The 25,961-nt window shown below is 36.2% G+C and overlaps 1 protein-coding gene across 5 annotated transcripts; it reads right to left on the reverse strand.

Moving 5' to 3' along the window:
* Nucleotides 1–161: 161 nt before the first annotated feature.
* LOC133302315 (uncharacterized) lies at nucleotides 162–13,558 on the reverse strand. 5 transcript variants are annotated; one of them, XM_061502076.1, is made up of 10 exons: nucleotides 13,364–13,558; nucleotides 11,992–12,196; nucleotides 11,619–11,709; nucleotides 10,924–11,069; nucleotides 10,301–10,544; nucleotides 9,182–9,286; nucleotides 8,921–9,103; nucleotides 2,821–2,825; nucleotides 1,905–2,098; nucleotides 162–1,305 (listed from the first exon to the last, which is right to left on the reverse strand). In XM_061502076.1, exons 1-10 carry the CDS (start codon nucleotides 13,512–13,514, stop codon nucleotides 827–829), a joined length of 1,803 nt encoding a protein of 600 aa, XP_061358060.1. In that variant the 5' UTR covers nucleotides 13,515–13,558; the 3' UTR covers nucleotides 162–826. The 5 variants fall into 5 exon arrangements, with proteins under 5 accessions (XP_061358060.1, XP_061358059.1, XP_061358058.1 ...); XM_061502075.1 differs by lacking the exon at nucleotides 2,821–2,825 and having other exon boundaries at nucleotides 1,905–2,106; XM_061502074.1 differs by lacking the exon at nucleotides 2,821–2,825 and having other exon boundaries at nucleotides 1,905–2,106; nucleotides 11,619–11,765; nucleotides 11,970–12,196.
* Nucleotides 13,559–25,961: the final 12,403 nt, after the last annotated feature.

Here is a 25,961-nt window from a genome sequence, read left to right on the forward strand (position 1 = left end):
TTAAGAATAGAAAACTTAAATTGTAGGTCTAATATATCCAATACATGACATGGGACCCAAAATAAACCAATTCTAATACTTTTCATGTATTTATGATCATCCACAAAATTATGTATGGTCATGCACACAATTCATGTTATTCAATACAACAAAGTGTTGGAGAGGCCAACATCCTACTTTAGCAAGGCCCAATGTAGGTTCAAAGTCAAATCGAACCATCATGCTTGAGTTGGTAGAAGTAGAAAGCGCCCTGACTAACAGCTATAGCCTATAGTTTTTGGTTTAACGGTAAGCGTTCGATCTAATACTTGGTGTCAAAGCTAAAGTCATGGGTTCAATTTCTCGAGATAACACTTTGCGAGAGGCAAGTGTTGGAGGAGGGAGGAATTGTTGAAGAGGCTAATATCCTGTCTTGGCAAGGCTCAATGTGGAGTTGGAGTCAAATCGAACCATGACGCTTGCGACTAGTAGAGAGAAGTAGAAAGAGTTGTCCTCTGACTAACACCTGTAGCTTTTGGTCTAGTGGTAAAAAGCTCAATCAAACACAAAGTTAATGAGTGGGTATACAAATTGTAAAGGGAAATTAATTAAACCATACATGCATGGTGGGGTTAATTATATCATATATGTGAACCCAAAGCAAGGGGAAATAATATACGACACAAGAAATTCCAACTGGTTGATCAAGCTATTCAACTCTTATGAACCCATCTCAATTGAACCCATGTGATTAACTGATATGGAGGGAAATTATTATTCAGAAATTTATTATATGAAGTCCTCGGTCTATCTTTGGGTACTTCAGCACTCATTCATCTAAATTCTCCTAGTTATATGTCATACCAAAGCCAAGAGGAAATAAGGGTTCACATGAATTAACTCCATTAGTTAGCTGATCAAGCTGTTCAACTCTTCTGAACCAAGTCACTGGTAGTTGACCTTTGAAGTCATGACTGCCAAATATAACATCTGTGATTCCCTCTCCTTCAGTTCCTGGCAACCAAGCAGCAACGAGAGCATCTATCTTTCCCAAAAGCCATGGCTCTAAGACTAGGGGTCTTCCAGATATCAGAATAACCAGAGTTGGGATTTTGTCAGCAACTAAGCTTATAATATCAGCTCCATTGAAGGGGATTACAAGCTCTGAATTGTCACCCAAAGTCTCAGCATAAGGAGCTTCACCAACAGCTACAATTGCAAAAGAGATGTCATTACGTTCTAAGGTTTCTTTTGATGGATAGTTCTGGTAAATAACTTCTGTTTCAACTCCCACAGTTGCCTTAACAGCATCCAAGATTGTTGTCCCTGAAATGGTACGTGTAAGATATATGTAACAACCACTTTTAAGAAAGGTTAAAAAACAAAAAATAGTATAAAGTAGGAAAAAAAATATAGCATTAACATTAGCTATTGTAAAGAACCATTTTAACCCAAAAGCTTAAGCTGTTGGGTGAGGTTATATTGAATGATTTTATATTTCTCTAACACGCCTTTTCACACAAAAGTCTATTGGGCTTGACGGATGGATAATACATAGACCCAATCTACTTGTGCTAAGAAACTAATTATTAACTAAATAGGGGCGGTGAGGATCGAACCCTTGACACCAAAATTCTGATACCATGTAAAGTTCCACTTTAACCTAAAAGCTTAAGCTGTTGAGTGAGGTTACATTTAATGGTTTTATAAATCAATCTTCATTTTCTCCATAAATATGTATTTAAGACAAGGACTGAGAAACTAGGGAGGGAATGATGGACTAAATGAATTTCTAGACATATTAGGTAATAAGAAACAATTACTCTTCCTAAGCAGCCAAAAAATATAGACCAGAAGCAACAAAGTTTCTCAGATTTTGGGAGGTAACAAACAACTTTAGGAAAACAACAAAAGTAATGGCTTACCAACTGTAATCCGTCCACTACATCCATACCAAGTTTTAGTCCAACCTCCACATTGATATCCAAGATCATCGGCGTGAGTTCCGGCAACAAGGATTCTCTTAGCATTCCTGTTCAATGGAAGGAAAGGTTTGCTACGATCTTTTCCATTTTTCAACAGAACCAAGGACCTTCGAACTGCTTCACGTGCTAGATCTCTATGTGGCTGAAAAAAATAGTATTATGGTAAACCAAAGTTAAAATTTTTGACGAAGTCATGATACCTACAAACAATTGATCAGGGAACATAGAAAAATTAAAATGCCATGAAATTTCAAGTACATACTTATAAACTTTAGAAGGAGCCTAATGCACCTACAGTTGGTACATTGCACATGGCCCAACTATTAATTCGAGAAGCTCGTAGACAACCAGAATTGTGGCCTAATAAGTATGGCCCAATTGTTGAAACAAGCAGTAATTTGAAATATAACAAATTACGATCAAATCCAAGTCCAAATAAAGCAGCAGATATGATTGTGATTTGTTTGACAAGAAAAGGAAAGTGTTGTAAATAATTGTAAATTGTAATTATTTATTTTATTTATTATTTCATTCTATTCTAGAATCTTCTTTGCCCATTAGGTCATTTAGCTTCTTTAAATAGAGAGCTCTTGTACTGTTGTAATACATAATTCAATATAATATTATCTTTCTCTTTTCAAGTTGGTATTAGAGTTCTCGATCCTGAGGGCTCTGCTTCCGCGACTGCCGCCTTTAGAACGGAACCTTAATTGTTTGCCTCTTGCCGCCACCGGAAAAATTTTCGGGGGAAATTTTTTGGACCGAGGGGACCACTGTTTGGCTTTTTTTTTTTTTTTTTTCCGATCTACCTTTCTACTGACAACAGACGCTCCAAATCAGCTCAAAAAGGCCAAACCGCACCTGTTTTTTCACCGGAACAGTACAATTCCAGCAACCTTTGAACTCCGACCAACCACAGACAGAACCGCCACTGCTGGAAGACCTCGCCACAAAATCCCATCACCGTCAGAAGCCACACGCGCTCTCGTGCCCTCCCAGACTCTCTGTGCGTGGGACTCACGAGCCGACACCTTCTTGGCGCGTGACGCCATCAATCAGTCTCGGACCACCTAGGTTGGAATCGCCGTGACTCCTCGGTTACATATTTGTCCTCACCGACTTGATTAGACACCTTTTCAGTAGTGGGTCTTTCATCTTGCCATAAAAATCAGATCTTTTTGGCCACTCGCGCCTCCTTTGATCAGATCTGGTTTTTTTTGTTGCCGTTTTGGACGTTCAGAGCCTTCTACAACATTGTTTAGTTTTGCATTTGTGTGGTTTTCGCCTTAAGTTGCAGTCTTTTTGCCCTTTTTTGGTTCCTTTTTGCAGATCTGATAATTTTGCCTCTGTTTGGACTCTCCAGATACCTTTGGGTAATTTTTCATCAATTGTTTGTATTCCTTTTAAGACTGATTTGTTCCTTCTGAGGTTATTTTAGCATTATGGCGGATTACAATGGTGCATCTACTGAATTTATTTCTATTCGCCAAGATGAGTTGGAACGGATTAGAAATATGCTTGATTCTCTGAGTAAGCTATTTAGCACTAGTGTTTTGACTATGACTGGTATGATCTCCACTACTCATTCTTTTCTTACTTCATGTATTGATTTTGAACATTCTTGGATTATTGATTCTGGTGCTACTGATCATATGACTTCTTGTGCTGATTCATTTTACTCTTATAACCCTACTATTGGCACCCATACAATAGCCGTAGCTGATGGCTCACATATATCAGTTGCAAGTTCTGGTAACATATACTTAAAAGTTCAAACCTTCTTTACATTTTCAAAATGTTCTTCATGTTCCTAAACTCTCTACTAATCTTCTTTTTGTCCATAAAATTACCAGAGATTTAAATTGCACTGTAACATTCTTTCCTACTCACTGTGTTTTTCAGGGTCTTGCCACTGGGAAGACAATTGGGGTTGATAAGGAGCAGAGTAGGCTGTACAATCTGGTGCTAGAATCTTCTGCATAGTATGCTAAGGATCACACCTTATTGACTCATTCTCAGTCTACTACTGACTCTTTGATTTGGCTTCATCATAAACGCTTGGGGCATCCTTAATTTCATTTCTTAAGTCTTTATTTCCATAATTATTTTTGTCCAAGTCTGTTGAGTCTTTTCATTGTAATGTTTGTGAGTTTGCTAAACTCATTGTGTCTTTTTTCCTTCTAGTACCATTCAAAGTATTAAGCCTTTTGATCTTATTGATTCTGATGCTTGGGGTCCTTCTAAAGTCCCTAGTATTTTTGGTAAAAAATGATTTGTCTATTTTATTGATGATTGTACTCGTGTAACCTGGATTTACTTAATGCATGAGAAGTCTGACGAACCACAGTTATTATCTCAATTTTATAAAATGATTGAGACCCAATTTAGTAAGAGAATTAAAAGACTTAGGTCCGACAATGGTACATAATATGTCAATTAGCGTCTTTCCCAATTCATCCATGATCAAGGCATGATTCATGAACTTACTTGTGTCGATACCCCTCAAAAAAATGGAGTTGCTGAGAGGAAGAATAGTCATCTTCTTGAAGTTGCTTGTGTCTTACTTTTTCAAAATCATGTACCAATTGCTACTGGGGAGATGTCATTCTCACTGCAGCTTTTTTGATCAACCGCTTACCTTCACGAGTCCTTAACAATACCCGTCCTATTCATTCTATAACTTCCTTCTTTCATGTTGTTCCCATTATGCAGAGTCTCCAGCCACAAGTGTTTGGGTATGTTGCCATTGTCCATATTCATAAACAACATCGCAGAAAGTTGGATCCTAGGGCTCTTAAGTGTGTCTTCCTTGGTAATACCCCTGATAAGAAAGGCTACAAGTGTTATCATCCTGCCAGTCGGAAATATTTTGTTTTTATGAATGTTAACTTTCATGAATCTGAATCCTTTTTCCTAGGTCTTCATCTTCAGGGGAAAAGCAGTTTTTCAACAGACTCATCACCTTGCTTCTTTAAGTCCGGACCTTCCATATCTACTCCTACATCTCTTGTTTCTGACCCTCCTGTGTCTGATCCTTCAAATACACCTGAGATACGGAAGATTTTGACACCTGATTTGGTATATCACATGAGGAGACAACCCACATTGCTTTACCAACAACCTCAATCGTCTGAACCACTGGTAAGTCCTGAACCTCTTGTTTCTGAACCTAATATTGCCTCTCCTGTTTCTAAACCTAATATTATTGCCTTTAATGATTTGCTTATTGCTTCTGATAGCTTACCCACTACCTCTGATGACTTATCCATTTCCCTAAGAAAAGGAAAAAGATTTTGTATCCAAAGATCTTGTCCCTCTTGTACCCAACACCCTATCTCTCATTTTGTCTCTTATACTAACCTTTCTATGCAGCGCAAAAGCTTTATTTCAGCACTAGATTCTATCCCAATCCCAAAATCAGTACATGAAGCATTAAAAGATGAGAATTGGGCTCCAGCCAAGCAAGAGGAGATGAATGCCTTGGAGAAAAATCAAACATGGGAGGTTGTTGATAGACCTGACGGAAAGAAAGCAGTAAGGTACAAATGAGTTTATGCCCTAAAGTATAATTCTGATGGTACTCTTGAGAGATATAAGGCTCTATTAGTCGCCAAGGGTTACACTCAGACCTATGGCATTGATTATGAAGAAACTTTTGCCGCAGTTGCAAAGATGAATACTGCGAGAGCCTTGTTGTCCCTTGCTGCCCATTACAACTGGGATATGAATCAACTTGATGTGAAGAATGCTTTCCTTAATGGAGACTTAGAAGAAGAGATCTACATGGAAATCCCGCTTGGTTTTGACTCTATGGATGGAGAAAATAAAGTTTACAGGTTAAAAAAGGCTTTGTATGGATTGAAGCAGTCTCCTCGTGCCTGGTTTGAGAGATTTACTAAGGTTATAATGGCCTTACGGGACGTTTGGTAGAGGAAAATTTTTTTTTTACCAAGAAAATACAATTACTAGAAATATGGTGGAAAAGTGAGTTTGGTAGAAAAGTTAAAAAAAAGTTGTTTTGGAGGCCGAAATATTCCCGGAAAAATTGAGTTAAATTTTCTGAGTCTATGTTTGGTTGAAGGTAAAATATTGATGGAAAAATGGGATGAAATTACCAAACTAAACCTTGACTAAATACAAAGAAAACTCTCTATCTCTTCCGCTTTCTTTTGGCACGTTTTTTGAGAATGAATATTTGTGTCCATTACTTTTTTTTCCCTATTTTTTGGTTTGACGGGGTAATGAGAATACCACCCTCAAAATTTTTCTGGGTGGTATTCTGATATGGCAAATTTTTTCAATTTTACACACAAATTGAGATTGCTATGCAAATCCGAATGATGGGCAAATTTTTTAAAGCCTCCTACCAAACATGGTCAACTAGGAAACCTATCTCAACTTTCCTAGGCACCCAAAAAAACTCTCTTACCAAACACCCCCTTAGGATACAAACAGAGTCAAGGAGATCACACACTTTTCTATAAGCACTCTCAAAATGGGAAGCTCGCTGTGCTCCTTGTGTATGTTGATGATATTATTATAACAGGCGATGATATCGCGGGGAGACATATTCTACAAGCACGACTAGCCTCTGAGTTTGAAATTAAAGACCTTGAAAAATTGAGATATTTCCTGGGGATAGGGGTAACTCATTCAAAGGAAGGAATTTTTATTAGCCAGAGAAAATATATCCTTGATCTTCTTAAAGAAGCAGAAAAATTTGGATGTAAACCCTCTAGTACTCTTATTGAGCAGAACACAAGATGAGTTATGAAAAGGAGAGTCCTCCAGTTGATAAAGGACAATATCAACAGCTAGTTGAAAGATTGATATATTTGGCTCATACTAGACCAAACTTTGCTTATGCTGTTAGTATTGTGAATCAATTCATGCATAATCCAAAAGAAAAACACATGCAGTCAGTGGAGAGAATTCTTCAGTATCTTAAAGCCACTCCTAGGAAAGGACTATTGTTCCGGCATGATGGCAATCTCTCTTTAGAAGTTTATACTGATGCCGATTATGTTGGATCCGTGACTAATCGTCGATCTACCACTAGTTATTGTATGTTTCTTTGTGGTAACTTAGTGACATGGAGGAGTAAGAAGCAGGATGTGGTTGCCAAGTTAAGTGCAAAAGCTGAATTTTGAGCCATGGCTCAAAGCATTTGTGAATTATTGTGGTTGAGAATTACATTTGATGATCTCAAAATAAAATATGAAGGATCTATGAAGCTGCTTTGTGATAATAAGTCCGCCATTTGTATAGCTCATAATCTAGTTCAACATGATCGAACTAAGCACATTGAGGTCAACCGCCATTTTATTAAAAAGAAGCTTGATAGCGGGTTGATCATCACTCCATACATTCCTTCTGGAGTTAATTAGCTGATAGTCTGACGAAGGGATTCCTTCAGAAAGTTTTCAAGAGCTTATTAGTAAGCTGAGAATGATAAATATTTATTTCTCAGCTTGAGGAGGAGTGTCGTAAATAATTGTAATTATTTATTTTATTTTATTATTTCATTCAATTCTAGAATCTTCTTTGAACTTAGCCCATTAAGTCATATAGCCTCTTTAAATAAAGAGCTCTTGTACAGTTGTAATACACAATTTCATATAATATTATCCTTCTTTTTTCAAGTGAAAGCAACACGTTTGACATGATTTGAGATATAAGATTTAGGACGTGTTTTGAATGATTTAATTGTAATTATTTATTTATTTTTAGAAGTTAATTACCGGTATATTTATTTTAGGATTTTTTTTATTTTCAGGATTTTTGATTTTGAATTTTGAATTTTGAATTAGTCTATAAAAGGGTGCTTGAGACCCTTATTCTAGAAGTTGAATTTTGTTACTTTGATAATTAGAAATTAAGAACGGAGGGTTACTCTTTTGTAAAATCCCATCTTTCCGTTTAGCTATATTTTCTATGCGCTTTCGATATCAGAGCCGGTGTCACTAATTTATGTTTTTTATCCCTTTACTTCATAGTGATCTAACTTGAAGCATTTATGCTTTCAAGAGCTCTCAGAAAAATATTGTTTCCAGCCATTTATGTTTACCTCAAATATTATTGGGAGAACTAAAATTTAGGATATCCTGGCAAACATAGTATGATTAACCAATAGTGGTTAATCATAGATGGTTAATATATAAACTTGATGAACCATTTCTTGGGTTAATTCATCCTAAATTAAAATATATTTACTGGGACATCAGTTGAAATTGCCGTGAGAGAACTAAATCTCTCATCTATAATAATACTACCACATGTTTTCTCTGTCTCTCCATTTCTACATTTTCTTTTCCATTTTATATTCTAGGATAGGGAAGTTCTATTCCCCCCGGTAATGGTTTTTTGTACACCAGAAGTATAATCTTTCTGGAGATGGATCAAATGAGAACCATGCAGGAGAAGAATCAATTTTCAATCACTCACTTCAATTTATTTAAATATATGCAGAGGTTAGCAACAATAATTTACACCACTTGCTGTAATGATGTTGATATTTTAAAAATGAAACAAAGCTCACTTGAAATTGGCAAAGACAAAAAATGGAAAACAGTCTGACTAAAAGTCATTCTTTAACATTGAAGTATTTACACTCAAGGAAAACTAAAATATAGAAAGGAGTAAGGCAAACTGAATCACTAACATATATGAGAAGATTTTTCCATGTATTAGGAGAATTTGTGAAGGCAATTAATACTAGATCAAAAAATACAACTTTATCCACAAGGAACTAGAGAAATAATCTTTCTGATGATGTGTGGGATGCAAAACCAGTGCAATGGAAGAACCTACATATACTCTTAAAACTATGGGCAAAAAATTATGGTTATGATCTAACATTCTTGATCAGAAACAGAAATATATTTATATCCTCAAATGAAAACGTAAGCCTAAACAATGGGAAAGAACTGTTCACTATATGCTAAGTTTTTGCTTACCTTGCAACCAACTATATCTAGCAAAGATCTGTCACTTAAAGGAAATTCAAAAAGACCAGCAGCGAACTTTACTCTCAATATTCTCTCAACAGCATCATCAATTCTGCTTATTGGTACTTGACCTGATTCAATTAGAAAGGTCAAATCTTCAATGAATTGTTCGAATCTAAAAGCCACCATCACCTGCATATATTTTTGAATAGATGAAAACAGATTAAAAAAACAATATGGTAAAAGATTCTTGGAACTGAGGATTTATACCATGTCAATTCCAGCATTGATGGCAGAGGAGATGCAGTGTCGATAATCTGACCCATGAGGGTGACAAAGACGGTCAAGTCCCTCCCAGTCAGAAATCACAAAACCCTATAACATAAATGGTCTGGATTAAAAAAAATAAATCTTACAATGAAATCCAGAAACAAAATGAAAAAGAAAAACAAATTCAGTTATTGCTATCATATCTTTTTGAAACTTTCTCAAAATTGTCAATGATCAATAGTCCTAAAAGCTTAAGATGTCAAGTGGAGGAGGCTACTGAATGACTTTTATATCTACCACACCCTTGCCTTCACACAAGATCCTTTTGTACTTGAAGTGTGTATGAATGGGAACGGCAAGGATTAAATTCCCACTCAGTTACGGAAGCTCTAACACCCCAAATATCCTAAAAGCTTAAGCTGTTAGATGGAGGTTTATGAATAATTTTTATATCTAACAGAAATAAGAAAACCTGAAAAGCCCCATCTTTTCAACAAGAAAGAATGAACAGAAAATGAGAAAAGATTTCTGCATTATCCATTTTATACAGAAAATAACCGCCAATATATAAAATTCGATCACATACTTTTCAAGCATGTTGATGCAAATGCAACTTGACAATTTGGCCCGTGATAATGAGATGAGATTATTAGGGCTATTATTGAATAACAAGGAATCAAAATGTTAGGTATGGCTCATTCTTCCATTCAAATGACGACCCTTGTTGGTGGGGTCAGCAGGAAGCCAACTAGGGTCTCGTTGTTAGTAGTTTGGGCTTGGGTCCATGAATAGCTGTTGTTAGGATTTCTAAATCCTATTTATATTCCCCTTGTAAACTGAGTGACTTGTAACGAGTATCAGTGAGGAGAATATAGTACAGATAAGCTGGACGTAGCCTACATTGGATGAACCAGGATAAATCGTGTGTGCACTCTTCTTCCTTTTCACTTTTCTATTTCGATTGTGTGTCGATTTCCAACACAAGAGGCAATGTTTAATTCTAAGCGTTACAATATCATAGTGGAGGCTTTATTATATAGAGAAACTACAACAATTCCAGAAGACTCATATAGCAATGTGAGACTTATTTATTTTCAATACGTCTAATAGTTATTTTACCTTGAAACCTAGCTTTTCTTTCAAGATTTCAGTTAGAAGAAAATGGTCGGCATGGAGTTTGCGTCCATTCCAGCTAGAATAGGATGCCATAATGGTTGAAACTCCTTGGGAAATGCAGTCTAAGTAAGGTGCCATGTGAATTCTCTCTAAGTCTTCATAAGATAATACAGTATTTCCCTCATTTACACCTTTATCAGTACCTCCATCTCCAACAAAATGCTTCGCACATGCAATAACATTGTTCCTGAAGTATAACTTACATATAAGATGAAAAGATTGATAAAGAAAGATATATGACCATTACTCTGTTAAGATTTTTTGAAAATAATGATAAGTCCAAGCCATGTGAAGAATGAAGAAATAGGAAAATATATAAACTGGAAAAAATGTAACAAAACATTGATAGAATGAAAACTTCAGGGAAATCATATTTTACAACTGAACAGAAGAAGGAATTTTTTTCCCCCTAAAGGCAATAAATGGGAAAATGATCAGAAGAAAAAGACATAGTCATCCTGCTGCCAAGTGTCAGAATAAATTGTTATCGGGACAGTAATAGTTAATTCTTCAATATTTTTAAAAGAAAATATTTTGTTAAAATTTATAAGAATGGTTTTGCCTACCTTCCAGCCACAAAAGGGTATCCATGTTTATGTCCTTGTGGTGGCTGGCCTTGCAAACCTGAAACAATGGAAGTCATCTTTCTGACTATTTCAGTGTCTTCACTGTAACACTCATAGCATCTTCCCCATCTAGGATCTTTCAAGACCTGCATATTTAATCAAGTAAATTGCCATTCCTTTATTGTTTAGATAGAGAAATTAAAAGTGAAAAACTTAAAGAAATAAAAAACTGTGAAACATAGATTATTTTAATCATCCTTCTTGTTTTAACTCCGGTTCGGAACTGATATAAAGTTAAAGACATATATGTAAATCTTTTCTGAATATATATAATAATATACATCTGCAGTTTCTGAACTAAAAACTTTTTAAATCCCATATTCATTGGACTACTAGAATTGGTATGATCAATGAGAAATGATTGGAAAGTTCGTGATTCTTGGGAAATGTTGTCATTATAATGCTACCAGTCAAGAATTCACTGCAAATTACATAGTGTTCACTGATGAACAACAAAGACTAATGAGTGCAATCAGGGGCAGAGCTAAGTTTGCTTGCAAAATTTTCAAATTCTAAAAAGCTTGCACAAAATGGAGCATCCAAGAAATGCCACTTTGCAAAAGCAGCATAAACTCTGTAGCTCGTTGGTACAATTCATTCAGGCATAGAATGACTAGTTGATTGCAATGCCTTACCGCCACACAAGGAGCAAAATTATAGTGAATTCCACTTGCTTTAACTTCAAGTGCCGTAGCAGCTCCAATTCTTTGAACTAAATCAGCATCTCTACAAGCATGCCGCCAATGAAAATTAAGAACTGATTTCAAGGGGGGAAAAGTGGACTACTACATCAACTCAAATGCCAATGTAATTTAGTGTATCCAGCAAATTATTACAGCATCATTTCTATGAAGTTAGCACATTTCTTTTTTTAGTGCCTTCCCCTCTCTTCAGTATGAGAGCCACATTGGAACTTCTTAGTCATACTACTTAGCTATCTAAAGTCTAACCCCTTTCACTGTTTTCTGCTAATTGAGTTTAAAAGCATAAGGAAAAGTGAATACTAACCGAGTAGCTCCAAGGCCAACATTGTGAGGAAATATGGTAGCACCATAAACACTATTGTTACCATGAACTGCATCAATCCCATACATAAGAGGTATCCCCAGTCGCGATTCTAGAGCTGATTTTTGAAAGCCATCCACCACATCAGCCCAATCTGATGACAATGCATTTTCAAAAGGTGCACTGCCTCCAGCACTGAGTATGCTTCCTATGAAATGCACAAATAATCATACGCCAAAAAAAAGGGTCCAGTCCAAAACAACACAAGCACACACACAGACATCAAAGTTCCTATTTTTATGACACATACTCAGTTGGGGTCCCTGAAATTCATTTCAACTTCCAACACGTTCAAACCTTGCACAAAATGGAGACACAAATATTCAGAGAGACATCAAAGTTCCTATTTTTAAGCCACAGTCTCAATTAGGGTCCCTCAAAGTCATTTCAACTTGCAACAAGTTCAAAGCTTGCACAAAATGGAGACGAAAATATTCACAGACACATCAAAGCTCCCATTTTTAAGACATACTCTCAATTGGGGTCCCTCAAATTCATTTCAACTTCCAACAAGTTCAAAGCTTGCACAAAATGGAGACACAAACACACTAATGGATCATTTCATGTTAAAAAAAAAAATGACTAGGTCACGTGGAAAAATCACAAATAAAGGTGAATCAAGGGTAATAATTTTATAATTATCTATTTTAATATTTTTGTTCTCTTTTCCTTTTATTACCATTAATCCACCTTTGTATGGTTATAATTCTCCACGTGATCATATCATGTTTGTTTGTTTTTTTTAGCATGAGAGGATTTACTCTCGAGACATCAAAAGTTCCCATTTTTAAGACAAATTCTCTACCAAATTGTAATAGCTTAGTTAGTAGCAAGAGAGCTGAGTAAGTGGCTTGGTTCTATTTCCACGTGCCACATTTGGAAACGGTTTAAATATTTTCATCTTTGACTCACCCCGTACTCCGGATTAGCCCCAGGTCAACTCAAAGAGTCGAAGCTTATGAGAATAGCAGGGGAGTCAACTCGCGTGAAAGAGGTAATAATTAGGGTAGGAATTAGGATTCACTAAAAAAAGAAAAAGAAAAGAAGAAGACAAACTCTCGATTGGGGTCCCTCAAATTCATTTCAACTTCCAACACATTCAAACCTTGCACAAAAATGGAGGCACAAATACAAAAAGAGACATCAAAGGTTCCCATTTTTAAGACACACTTTCAATTGGGTCCCTCAAATTCATTTCTACCTCCTACAAGTTCAAAGTCCGCAGAAAACGACAAAACGCAGGCACAAATGCACGTGTATCTCAAGCTTGAACAAGAAAAAAAGAAAAGAAAAGGGAAAGGTTGGGAGTGGATACCAATGGAGAGATCTCTAATAGCAGAAGGGGTGGCAACAGTGCGTTCGATTTGGGTCATCTGACCAATCTTCTCCTTCAGAGTCATGCGGGAAAGAAGGTCCTTGACACGAACTTCAATGGGTTCGTTGGGATTCTTGTACACGCAATCCATGCTTTCTTGTTTGTACTTTGTTGATTTGTTGATGTGTCTAACGTTTCTCTGGACAACACACTACGAATAGATATCAGTTTGTTGTCCTCTTTTATAACGCAAATTGGTGGTTGTTAGAACCGACAGCATCTAAGACTTACAAGTAGTCAATGGGCATTGGCTAAACGTACTTGCTCCAACTGTCAACTATGAGCAGAAGATCTATCGGAAAGTATTAGTTAAATCAATTAAATACATGATTAATTCAATTGTTTTTTTTTTTTTTACATTCATGTTAATCGATTATTCAATTAGTCTAGTTGTTTGAGTACGATTGGATTTAGTATCCAGAAAATATTATTTATGTTTGCTCCAAAAAAAATTTAAAAAAGTTTTAAATGTATTAGAAAGGGTTTGCTTTATCTGCAGTTATTGCAGATAAGTTATCTGCAGTAAGTCCAATATGACGTCGTTTTGAGGCGAAAATCATGGTTTTTTTTATAATTTTAATTTATTTCAGAGTTATAATAGTCTTTATATTTATATTTATTTAAGATTTCAATACCAAAAACGACATTATTTTGGGCAAAATACGAAAACATTTTTTCATTAAAAAATTATAAACAATAAAAGAAAAGAAAACCTCGATTTAACCTAAAAAAATAGTAATTAAGGATCAACTAAACTATTACAATAGAACGATTACAAAAGTATTCTTCGATTCTTCATTTCTTGAAAATATTGTATTATATCTTCATCATCAATCTTATCAAATATATCACGTTCAACATAAGTTAGCATGAATGCATTAAATCAATTATCACTTATTCGATTGCACAACTTATCCTTAACAAAAGTCATTGCAGAAAAAACTTGCTCAACACTAGCAGTTGCTATCGGTAGAACGAGTGCCAACTTTATCAACAAATAGACGAATGGATAAATAATATCTTTTCTCTTCTCAACCATCTTTAAAGTAAGGTAGAAATTCTTTTTAATTTGACAAAATCAAAATCAGCTCTTACATAAGCAATAAAATTACCGAGACTTGAAGAAAGAAAAGGAATATTTGCAAGCTCATTAAAAAAATTATCTCAGAATCAGTTCTTACACTCGCAATAGATTTTGTTTTCCCTCATTAGATTATTAAAAAAAATCAAAATATATTAATTATAAAAAATTAAATTAATCAAAAAAATTTCACAAAATCAATAGACGAAATTATTTTTATTTTCCTAAAACTTGCAACTTCTAATTTTATAAGATAGTTGGTTCTTTCCTTAGTTATATAAATAACCATCTATTCTTTTAGCTAATACTAAAATAAACATCTATTCTTTGCTTCAACCTAATTATCTAATTTTATTGCACATATCATCAAATACATATCATTTCTAACTATTCAAACTAGTGACATTTGTACAGATTTATTTTAGTTTTTTTTTTAAGTTATAAATTATTTTAAAGAAAAGGGGAGAATAATTTGAGTTTCTCTCCTTTGCCTATCATCAAACAATCAATCATGTAGTCACCCTTTCATCTTAGGGTTCTTCATTTTACACACACACACAATACAGAGTGGTATTTGCCTTTGCATCGATGAAGTTCAAAGCATTTTTTATGGAGAATGGAATGAACCTATTGGAGAATTTTAGTTAACACCGTATACTGTCAACAAAATACCTGTTTCACCTTAAGCTAATTATCCCCTCTATAAACAATTTTTTTTTCATCGACCGAAAAAAAATTAGTTACTTGCAAAAGTTATTGTCTGCACTTACGGTCAATGGCAATAGTGTAGGTTCGCCACTGATTCGATTAGATTCTTCCAATACCATTTTCTCTATTTCAAGAACTCAAACTCAAGAGCTCTTGTTAAGAGAAACAAACTCACTAGCACTTAAATTGATATTCTATTGTTAAATCACATTAAATGAGTTTGTACATAATTATATTTTCACACAAGAGTACATTGGACTGGATGGATATTTATTAAAAAAATGATTCAATGAAAATTGAACTTGTTACTACTTAATCATAGACTTTGATACCGTTTGAAAATTTTATATTAGACTTTTCTAAAAATTTTATAATACAATTATTTTGGGAATCAACCATCCTTATACAATCTTTATAAATTTCCTACTTTATTATCAAAAATAAATCTGTTATACATCTTCCAATTTTTTATGTGTTTTTTTACATATCAGTATTAGTGTCTATCAACAACAATAGATAGTAATCGCAATTCAAAATCTAACTAATAAAATTAGAAACTATTAGTAATTATCTATAAGTTAAAAAATTTAGTCAAAGCTAACAAATTTGAGTGTTGTTTTGTCCTTGGGACAGAGATGTCCAGCCCAATAGGATGGTATATTTCTCTTGGATCTAGTGCCCTCTCCAAGGTATCTATGAAGGAGATAACCTTGAGTCACGCAGATCACTGTGCGCAGAATACTATAATGGCGTTAGCCAATGGGGTGTTTGTGTGCGCACAGTGACAGCATAACAGTAAGAGAGAGAGCCTACCATACCTTTAGGGTTTACCTTGTATTTATGGAGGTTACATGTGGGTAGTATGGATGGGCCTTTGGTACCTCTGATAGGGGTCCACGCCTGCTTGCTATGCTGTCGTATTAGGATTAGTATCCTTGATGGATATCTATCCGTGATTGTTATCATTGATTCAGATCTTGGATTGCCCCTTATTGGGCCTATCACTTAATGGGCCCCTTATACAAGTCCATAACAGTTGCTCCTCAGCCAGGCTACCTGAGCATCCAGGTTGCCGGGGTGAATTTTCTTATGCGTCTCTTCATGTTTTTTGTTAGGCTGAGTGTGCTTGGGCTTTTACATACTTTTTGCATACTCCTCATATTCTGGAGTTTTTTCCATCGGGGTGTCCCTTATGTCGACGGGCTGAGCATCAACCCGGTGATATATTTCTTGTATCCCCTTTTTTCTGGATTAGGGGTGAGCTTGGGTAGTTGGGGTTCAACTGACGAGTTGCCCCTCAAGCGTCAGCCCTTATACCTATTCCGAGTTTGTAGCTCATCTTAAGGACAATTTTTCCTCGTTCCTTATATCGGCAGGTTGAGCATCCACCCGGGAAAACGTTTCATGTATCCCTATGCCGAGTTTGGGATGTGCTTGATCAGTTGGGATCCAACTGACGAGTTGCCCCAAGCATCATACCTTATATGCATCTCTTGATTTTTCCTTCTGGTTACGTGTACGACGGGTTTGTGCATGAACCCGACGAGATACTTTTACATAGGCAACCGGGTAACGGATGTGCTTGATCAGTTGGGATCCAACTGGCGAGTTGCCCCCAAGCATCAGGCGTTTAAATCGGTTGAGAGTTGTATATGTATGTATTCTGTCTTATATGTTGGTTTATGAGTGGTACTCATTTCATTCTGACATGTGGTACTGGTCGCGTGCTTTAGCGTGCCGCAGCCGTTCTATGTCGTTTTCGCGTTTTGTGCGCATTGGGGGTCCAATTGTTGATCCATTACTGTCGTAGTAGAATTAGCATAATTAAGAAATGTTTCATTAATTCTCTCTTAGTTGTTAGCCCTATTTAGGCCTTCTAGAATGTAGGGTTCTTAGCTGTCTGGATAAGATCATCATTAATAGAAGATTCCCTTCCTTTTTGTGTTGTCCTTTATTGGACCTTCTAGAATATAGGCCTTTGTCAGGTCCATAACAGTTGCCCCTCAGCCCGGTAGTTTGGTTGTCCAGGCTACCGGGGTTAATTGTCTTGCCTTCTGCTTTAGGTTTTCTGCTGAGTTGAGAGCGTTTGAGTTTTTGTAGACTTTTTGCATATATGTTCCTTAAATCTCAGGCTTTTAAACCGGGGTCCTCATTGCCCTTTATCTCGGCGGGTTGATCATAAACCATGAAAAATATTTCACGTATTCTTATACCGAGTTTGGGATGAGCTTGAGTGGTTGGGATCCAACTGGCGAGTTGCCCTCAACCATCATTCCAAACACACACGTTCTGAGCTTGTAGCTTTCTTCTGGAACCAGGAATGATTTTCCCTTGTCAATTATGAGGACGAGTTATGCATGAACCCGAAAAGATATTGCACATGTGTAACCGGGGAATAGACGACCTTGAGTTGTTGGGATCCAACTGGCGAGTTTCCCCTAAGCCTCATCCATGTAACCCCGCTAAAAGTTGCCCCCAAGTTCGGTAGTTTGGTTGTCCAGGCTGCCGGGATGAAATAGCAGTAATCTCTGCATTTGAATTTCCTTTGCATATTTTATTCAAGTTAGCAGTCGAATTCTTGCTTTGTCTTGGCATCTTTATTGAAGCAATTTTCTTTGGGTTGGAACTTTTCTTGGTCGACTTGATTGGGTCAGCGACTGCAGATATTATCTCTGTCATTCATTCAGCTGGTTTTAGTGAACCGAGTATTGAATATGTTGTTTCCATATTTCTCCCTCAACTTTTTTTGGCTGAGGTGGTGCTTTTGTGAGGCAGTGTTTGCCTCCTTTTAACATTGAGCTCGTAGCTGTTCCTTCCGAGGCTTTCGCTTTGAGCCCAACTTCTTGCATTGTGGCTTTATTGATTCAGATTTAGCTTTTCAGCATTAACTGAACAAAATGACGTAGCCAAGGTCTTTCACGCGAATTTCGCTTTTGCTTTTAACCCAATTTTCTTAATTAGGTTTTCAAATTTGAGGCGTCATGGTGACTTGATCAAGGTCGTACCAATCTGCCCCTTATTTTTCAAGCCTGATTTCATTTATCACAGCTTGTACACATGTTGTTTATTTTGACAACATTTAGGATTCGGAAGCGTCCTTCCATTTTCCTATGCCTCGGCTAGAAGCCACAGTCCTGCAGTGTGCTTTTTATTTTTAACCCGTTTTCTATCCAGGTTCTTGCACGTTGTTAGATGTAGGTTTCCAATACCTTGGCTTTATAATATTTGACTCGTCTTTTTGCGAGAGTGTCATTTTTTGCCTTCGACTTATTTCGCCGTTTTGACTTGTAAGCCATTTCAGATTAGGGTGTGATCCTTTTTTTTAGAATCACATCTCTCTAATCTCGTCTTCATTTTATCCTGGATTGGGGCATGATCCTTTTTTCTAGGATCCCATCTCTCCAAATTTGTCTTCATTTCATCGCGGATTGGGGTGTGATCCTTTTTCTTGGATCCTACCTCTCTAATTCTGTCTTCATTTCATCCCGGATTGTGGCGTGATCCTTTTTACCAGGATCTCCAAATTCATCTTCATTTCATCGCGGATTAGGGTGTGATCCTTTTTCTAGGATCCCATCTCTCCAAATCCGTCTTCATTTCATCGCGAATTGGGGTGTGATTCTTTTTCTAGGATCACATCTCTCCAAATCCGTCTTCATTTTATCTTGGATTGGGGTGTGATTCTTTTTCTAGGATCACATCTCTCCAAATCCGTCTTCATTTTATCGCGGATTGGGGTGTGATCCTTTTTCTAGGATCCCATCTCTCCAAACCCGTCTTCATTCTTTATCCCAGATTTTTATCTTGGGTTGTTGCCCCTCAGCCCGGCAGTCTGGGTGTCCGGGATACAGGGTTGCTGTGCACTACTCTTTGTTGTATGGCTTCAGCTACATGTTCTTGGTCCGAGCCTTTTTAGCCTTTGTTTTATTGATTCATTGATCCATGTTCTGAATCCATGGATTCTTGTCAATTCGTGTTTCGGATTTATTTCGTTCTTTCTTCGATGCCGGGCTTCATGAGTCGGGTGCCGTGTATACTATTTCAACATTCCTCCCTCAACCTTTTTTTGGCCGAGGTACGTAGCTCGGACTAGTTGACCAGCCTTTTTGACTGTCTTACTGAGATCATGAAGTATGAGGATTGCTGTTTTTCTCTTTTAATTTTGGTTGCATTCCTGCACTTTCCCCCCAGTCCGACAGTTGGGAAATCCGGAGTGTCGGGCTATAGTACTTTAATCCAAGTTCTGTATGTCGGAATATCGACTTTGCCTTTGAAATTTCTTTTTTCTGATTTGGGGATCTTTGAGCCCCTTTTAACTGATATTGTCGGGCTTTGCTCCCGATTCTCTGCATGTTTCGTTTGCAGAGTTGAATTTCTCCTTGCTATAATTAGCCCAGTTTTATATACTGTAGCTTTATTTATTTGAGCTCGACTTTGCCAGAATCTCGTTGTGATATCGTCTTCTGTTTCAACCCGGCTGTGCATACCGTGTCTTTCACAGATTTTGACTTGATCATAATCATTCACCTTTTTGAGTCCGGCTTGCATTGTCGTGGTGTTCAGATAGAACGGGTGAGACTCCCGCTGAATTATTTTGCCTTTATATTCGCATCTTGAGTTTTATGCCTCCCTGATAACTTAGATATATTTTTCTAAGTATTCGAGGTTCATCAGATTCCAGGGTTGCCTGAAGTATTCGTTAAATACTTCTAAGGACTTAGCATTCTCTTGATTTCGATAAACAAGCTTGTATCCTTGTTATCTAGGTTTGTAACTTTGGCAATTTTCTAAGAATATCAAACCTTACTCGAGTTGTTCCTCATCCGAGACAAGTTATTTTTACAACCCGAATAAATTCTTATTTTCGCAACTCGTGCATTTTACGAGTTCCGGTATATAGACCTGACTGAGGTCAAAGCATTATACAGATTTCGCTTTTTGTCACTCTCCATGACGCGTGTTTGTTTTAACTTAACATTTTGTTAAGTCAGCATTAATGAAGGTGATCACTGTCGCCTTCGATCATGACCTGAGTTTTGTAACCCGGTACTATCCAAGGTAAAGGCAGTATTGTCATATGTCCCACTTGGGTCTTTCGACCTTAGTACGGACCATTTCGACTTGATCACAGTCAGCGTGAGAAATTGCGCTTATATCTCATATTTATGTTGATGCATCAGAATCACAAGGATTCATATTTACGAAGTTATGTACTTGTTCCCTCGTTTTACTTTAACCCAGATTCGTATACCGTGGTTTTATAATATTCAACTCGGCCTTTTGCCTGAGTTTCAATTTCAAAGGCGTCATGATGACTTGATTAGTGTCGCTTCAATCTGCCCTCTTGAATCTTAGTTCAGTTTGGATTACGGAAGCGTCCTCCCGCTTTCCCTGAACCAGGCTTGATGTCGCAGGCATGCATTATTCTTACATTTGAACCCGTATTGGACCTGTCTTCCAGTTTATATCCTAGATTGGGTATCTCCATATCCGTCTTCATTTTATTTCCGATTTATATCTCGGATCTTTATTTCTATCTCGGATTGGATCTCGCCATATCCGCCTTCAACTTGGATTAGATTGGATCTCGCCATATCCATCTCCATTTTACCTTCGATTTGCATCTCGGATATTTCGTTTAATTAACCATTAATATCTCAGAGGGCCGGTCAACCATTTGTATCCCGGAGGGCCGGTCTTTATTTAACAACCATTTATATCCCGGAGGGCCGGTCAACCATTTATATCCTGGAGGGCCGGTCAACCATTTATATCCCGGAGGGCCGGTCTTTATTTAACAACCATTTATATCTCGGAGGGCCGGTCTTTATCTTGGATTTAAGTGCAATCCTGTCGTAAGAATTGCAATCCGTCTTTATATTTCAGATTGGGGCATGATCTTTTTGCCAAGATCCCATCTCTCCAACCCTGTCTTTATTCTTTATCTCGGATCCCGATGTTGTGATCATAATGCTTTTGATCTCTGAATTTAGTGTCAAAAGCTTTTGGAACTCGGCTACATGGTCAGTTTGCTTGATTATTGAGGGCTATAGCCCTATTGCTGTTTCTTTGCTAGAACATCTCAAGGAGGAATGAATTTGTTGGATCATCATTTTATGATCTTTTATACATGAGGCATGCTGACTGCCCAAATTTCCTTTAGATGTCCTGAAATTATGGAGATAATGCACTTGCAAATGGGTTTCACCCATTAATTGTTAGTGTGCTTATATCATTATCACAAATTAATGTATCAAATATGCTGATAAAAATTGAAATGTTGGCTATTTGACCGTTGGTGAAAGTTTCTGTTCACATAGCCTATAATTTTCTACTGGTCAACTTTGTATTTGCTAGCCATCACATCTGTTTGAATGCTGGTTGGCCTTGCAGATGTCGGGGCCCTTGGTCGGGTTCTTTCTCAATTTATATTTTGAGTATTTGAACTCGACTCTATGGTTGAATTGCTTTATTTCTTTCTTTCTTCAACTTTTATCTCGGACTAGATCTCTCCACATCCGTTTTCAGCCTTTATGATAGATTGACTCCATTTAATAAACCATTTATATCCCGGGTCTTCATTCTAGCTTGGCTTCTTTTGTTGAAGCCTTATATTTAAGGAGACACATTTTGCCTCTTTGAATTGCATTGCTTCTTCTTCTTGCATGGCTTTTTAATTTGGGCCCCACTTCTTTTGCAGTGCCATTTTATCTGAACCCGGCTTCGTTTGCCGTGGTCTTTTCATTTTCTCGAGCCTGGCTTCTTATGCCTCGGCTCTTCTTTCAGCTTGGCTTCATTCGCCCAAGTCTTGCATTCATCTAGGTGGATTTCCTTCTTTATTTGAGTGGATCTGGATCTCCTTCCTTTTTTTAGAAGGGATCTCTACACCACCTATTTGATTATTCTTTGCAAAAATAAATGTAACATAGTAAAGCATAAAGTAGGCTATTAGCAATAATTTTGCTTCAATCAATAATCAGTAATCATCCGTGTGTAATCAGATAATAATTGTAATCAACAATTAATTGTTGATTAGCATCAATCAATAATTAGTATTAGTTGACTGTATTTCATGCTATCGGATTTGATTGAGCATCTATCATAAAGCCACGTGTATGTGTGTGTATATATATACATATTAAAGGTTGTATTAAATACATTATGCCAATTAAGACAAATATTTGATTTGTCCACAGATTACTCCCAAAGCATTCAATTTAATCAGGTTTTAACCAAAGCCTGTATTAAATACATTATGCCAATCAAGACAAATCTTTGATTTGTCCACAGATTACTCCCTAAGCATTCAATTTAATCATGTTTTAATCAAAGGCTGTATTAAATACATTATTCCAATCAAGACAAATCTTTGATCAATTTTATCAGATATCGATATAAAATATTAAAAAGGTGAATCCTTTTATCAGATATCGATATGAAATATTAAAAAGGTGGATCCTTTGTTCCTTTTTCATGTAAATTTAGAATTTAAAAGGAAGGAGACTTAGATTTTCCTCTTTGCTTGATTTTTCCCTTTCTTTTTAACCTCGATCTCGGCCACGATCTTATCTGAATCTCAGCCACGATTCGATGACAGCGGTGGTCACGACCTTGATCTCGGTTTCATCATGCTCATTGAGATTGACTTTCATATCTCGGATTACGAACTCTGGTCCATCTTGAGCTGTTGATGAGCTTCATTTTTGTCTTTTGCGTCCATCGTATTATGATTTGGTTGGTCGGCGGCTTTATCTGGTTATTAATTGAAGTCAATAAGTCTAATAATTTATGACTAATTTATCTGGTTATTGGGTAAGATAAAGTCTAAAGCTCAACACTAAAGCTACTTCGGAGATGACAAAGGTTCAATACTTGTGGAAAAGGTGAATTGTGTCCTTTTCTTTTATTAGAAGAATTGTGTCTTGGGATGGTTCCTCAAATAGCACAGAAGAAGTGGAGCTCAAAGTTCAACACTTGTAGGTCGACCTATAGTCAATAGGTCGGTCAAATTGCAAAAGCAAAAAAAAAAAATGCAAAAATTAGAAAACACACATAATAAATTTTAATGTGAAAAACCTTCCATAATGCAGAAAAATAAAAACTACGGGATCTAGTCTAGAAAAGTCTTCCATCAAGAATAGTAGGATTATAAGAGTCAAGTTTCTCTAATTACACTAGACATTTACACTCAAACTTCACTAGTAATAATGGTTATTAAATTCTTCCATAAAAAGATCTCACACTCAAACTTTTCTTTAGAGGGTTCTCACAATATCTCTAAAGTTAGGTTACTAGTTTCTATCCTTTTACAAAAGTCTCTATTTCTTTGAGTTGTTTCACTTTTTTTAAGCTAAAAGCTACTTTCAAGCTAAAGCTAAAAAAAAAAGCTACAAGCTATTTGATGATTATGTAAATTTTTTGGCTGTTCATTTCAAAAATAGCAACATTTAAAAAAAAAACTGAAACAATTTAAAAAAAGCTCTTCCTAAGAGCTTTTGGCTTTTTTCTTTATTATAAAAAAAATTATTTTTATTATGAGAGCTTTTATAAAAATCTATTTAACCCAACTTCTACTTATACGTTGAAGAGAAGATAAAAAGAGACCTCCCAAACAGGCACAATGTAGGCAAGGTGAGGCCCTCCCCCTTCTTCTAGTATCTTCTCTAATAATGGAGATATGTAGTATTTATTGAAATGATTGTTCACATATTGAGCCATGCATCCATAAATGTGGTGCATATTTAGCCACCAAACATTAATGGAAGAATACACCCCAATATTTTTGTGTTTGAAGGGGAATTACCTAAAAAGAATAGAGATGCTTTGAAAAAAATGAAATAACAAAATTTTGTTCCCAAAGGTATCCCTTTTTATTTGATGTGTAGAAGTTTTTTTGATATAAAAAACTCTTTTAAAGTAGATTTATCTCTAAAATGGACTCTATATATTTTTCAATTTTAATTGGTTAAATATTTTGATAAATTTTAAATTAAATCTATCGTAGATATAAATTCAATAACTCACTTCAGAAATAAATTATCTTTGAAAATTACCTATAGAATGACTTTACTTTTTTTTTTGGTAAGCAGAATGACTTTACTTATCTCCATTGTTATCTTATCTTCAATTGCATTATTAATAAATGACTCATTTATTTGTAAATTAAGTTTCATATTTAAAATATGAAGAATGATCCGTTTACAAACTATTTTTTTACAAATTACACTAAGTATGACCATTCATACACTCTTGATTAAAGTATGACTGGTCAGACATAGTGTAGTTTGTAAGAGTTTGTAAAAAAAAGTTTGTAAATATGATTTTTCCCTTAAAATATATTACAAATGAATTGAGTCATTTTTTTTTGTAGACAAAAGGGGACAGACCTAACAAAAACAGAAAAACAAGATCAAATAACAATCCTATGGACAGTTCTTATCAGCAGTGGTGGACCTGTGTATGTTTTTTTTTTTTTTTTTTGTAAATAAAGAGGGGCTAAGCCCCAGAAACAGAAAGAAATTATAAATCAGAAACTAACAAGCTAGACATATTTCTAGCATCAGCAACTATAAGTTCCATCAACTGAGGAGGAGAATCTTTAAAAATCTTGAAATGTAGATTATTAGTCTGCCCAGCTTTAGCTAACCAATGAGCACATTTGTTGCTTTCTCTCTTAGTATGAACAAGATGAATAGTCCAATCTGCTTTTAACCATAATCTCAATCTGCTAGTGACTTGACAGTCCCTAGGATCTTCATGCTGCTCCTTTAACATCTGGATGGCTTGGCTAGAATCACATTCTAGCTCTATTCTTTTTAATCCTGTTCCCCAAAGCAGTTCCAAACCTTTCAGTAATCCCCATAATTCTGCATCAAGAGGATTGCATGAACCTAAATTACAATAGAAGCTTCCAAAAAAGGATCCATTGTGATCTCTTAATATACCACCACAACTAGCTTTTTTCATGCCACTAGAAGAAGCTCCATCACAATTCAACTTAACCCACCCTTGCTTGGGGGCTGTCCAAACGCTATCGTTGGAATCACCACAGCGCTGATAAATTCGGGCTTGCAGAATCTGTTGGACAAACATCCAAATTGAAGCCTGCGATTGTCATCATGACAGAAATGATCTTCATGGATCTCCAAATTTCTCCACTTCCACAAAAACCAACAAGTAGTAAAGAAAATATCCCTCCAGTCCTTCACTTTATTGGAGGACCACATGTTATCGATATTTAAAGTCAACCAATCCTGCAAATTCGAATTCATAAAGGAATTGGGTATCGAACCTGTAAACCAAGATTGCCAAATTTTCCTAGCATGTCTACAATCACGAAGAACATGAATAATAGTTTCCTCATGATTTGGACAACTGGGAAAGACATTTGAACCTCCGCTCCACTTACTGGTTCTGCTGCGCACTGAAAGTTTAGCAAGCAAAGTCATCCACATAAACACTTTCACTCGTTCTGGTCCATTCAACGACCAAACTTTTTTCCATAAGCTAGTGTGAACATCTGCTGGGAAGTTCATAAGATTACAGTAAGCGACCTTAACCAAAGAAGTTGAGTGATGATTATTGATCCAAACTAATCTCTCCTCCCCATTCCTTGGAATAAGCCTGAGATGATTTGTTTTGTGTGTGCAAGTGCACACACAAATTTTTTGAAGAAAACAAGAATAAAATATATTTTGGGTCATTAACAAAAATTACAAGACCCAATTTAATCTCTTAAAAGAAAAGTCG

Source organism: Gastrolobium bilobum, unplaced genomic scaffold (assembly GCF_033153095.1).
Source record: "Gastrolobium bilobum isolate Gb01-03AN ecotype WA unplaced genomic scaffold, APGP_CSIRO_Gbil_v1 utg1301, whole genome shotgun sequence".
Lineage (NCBI taxonomy): Eukaryota > Viridiplantae > Streptophyta > Magnoliopsida > Fabales > Fabaceae > Gastrolobium > Gastrolobium bilobum.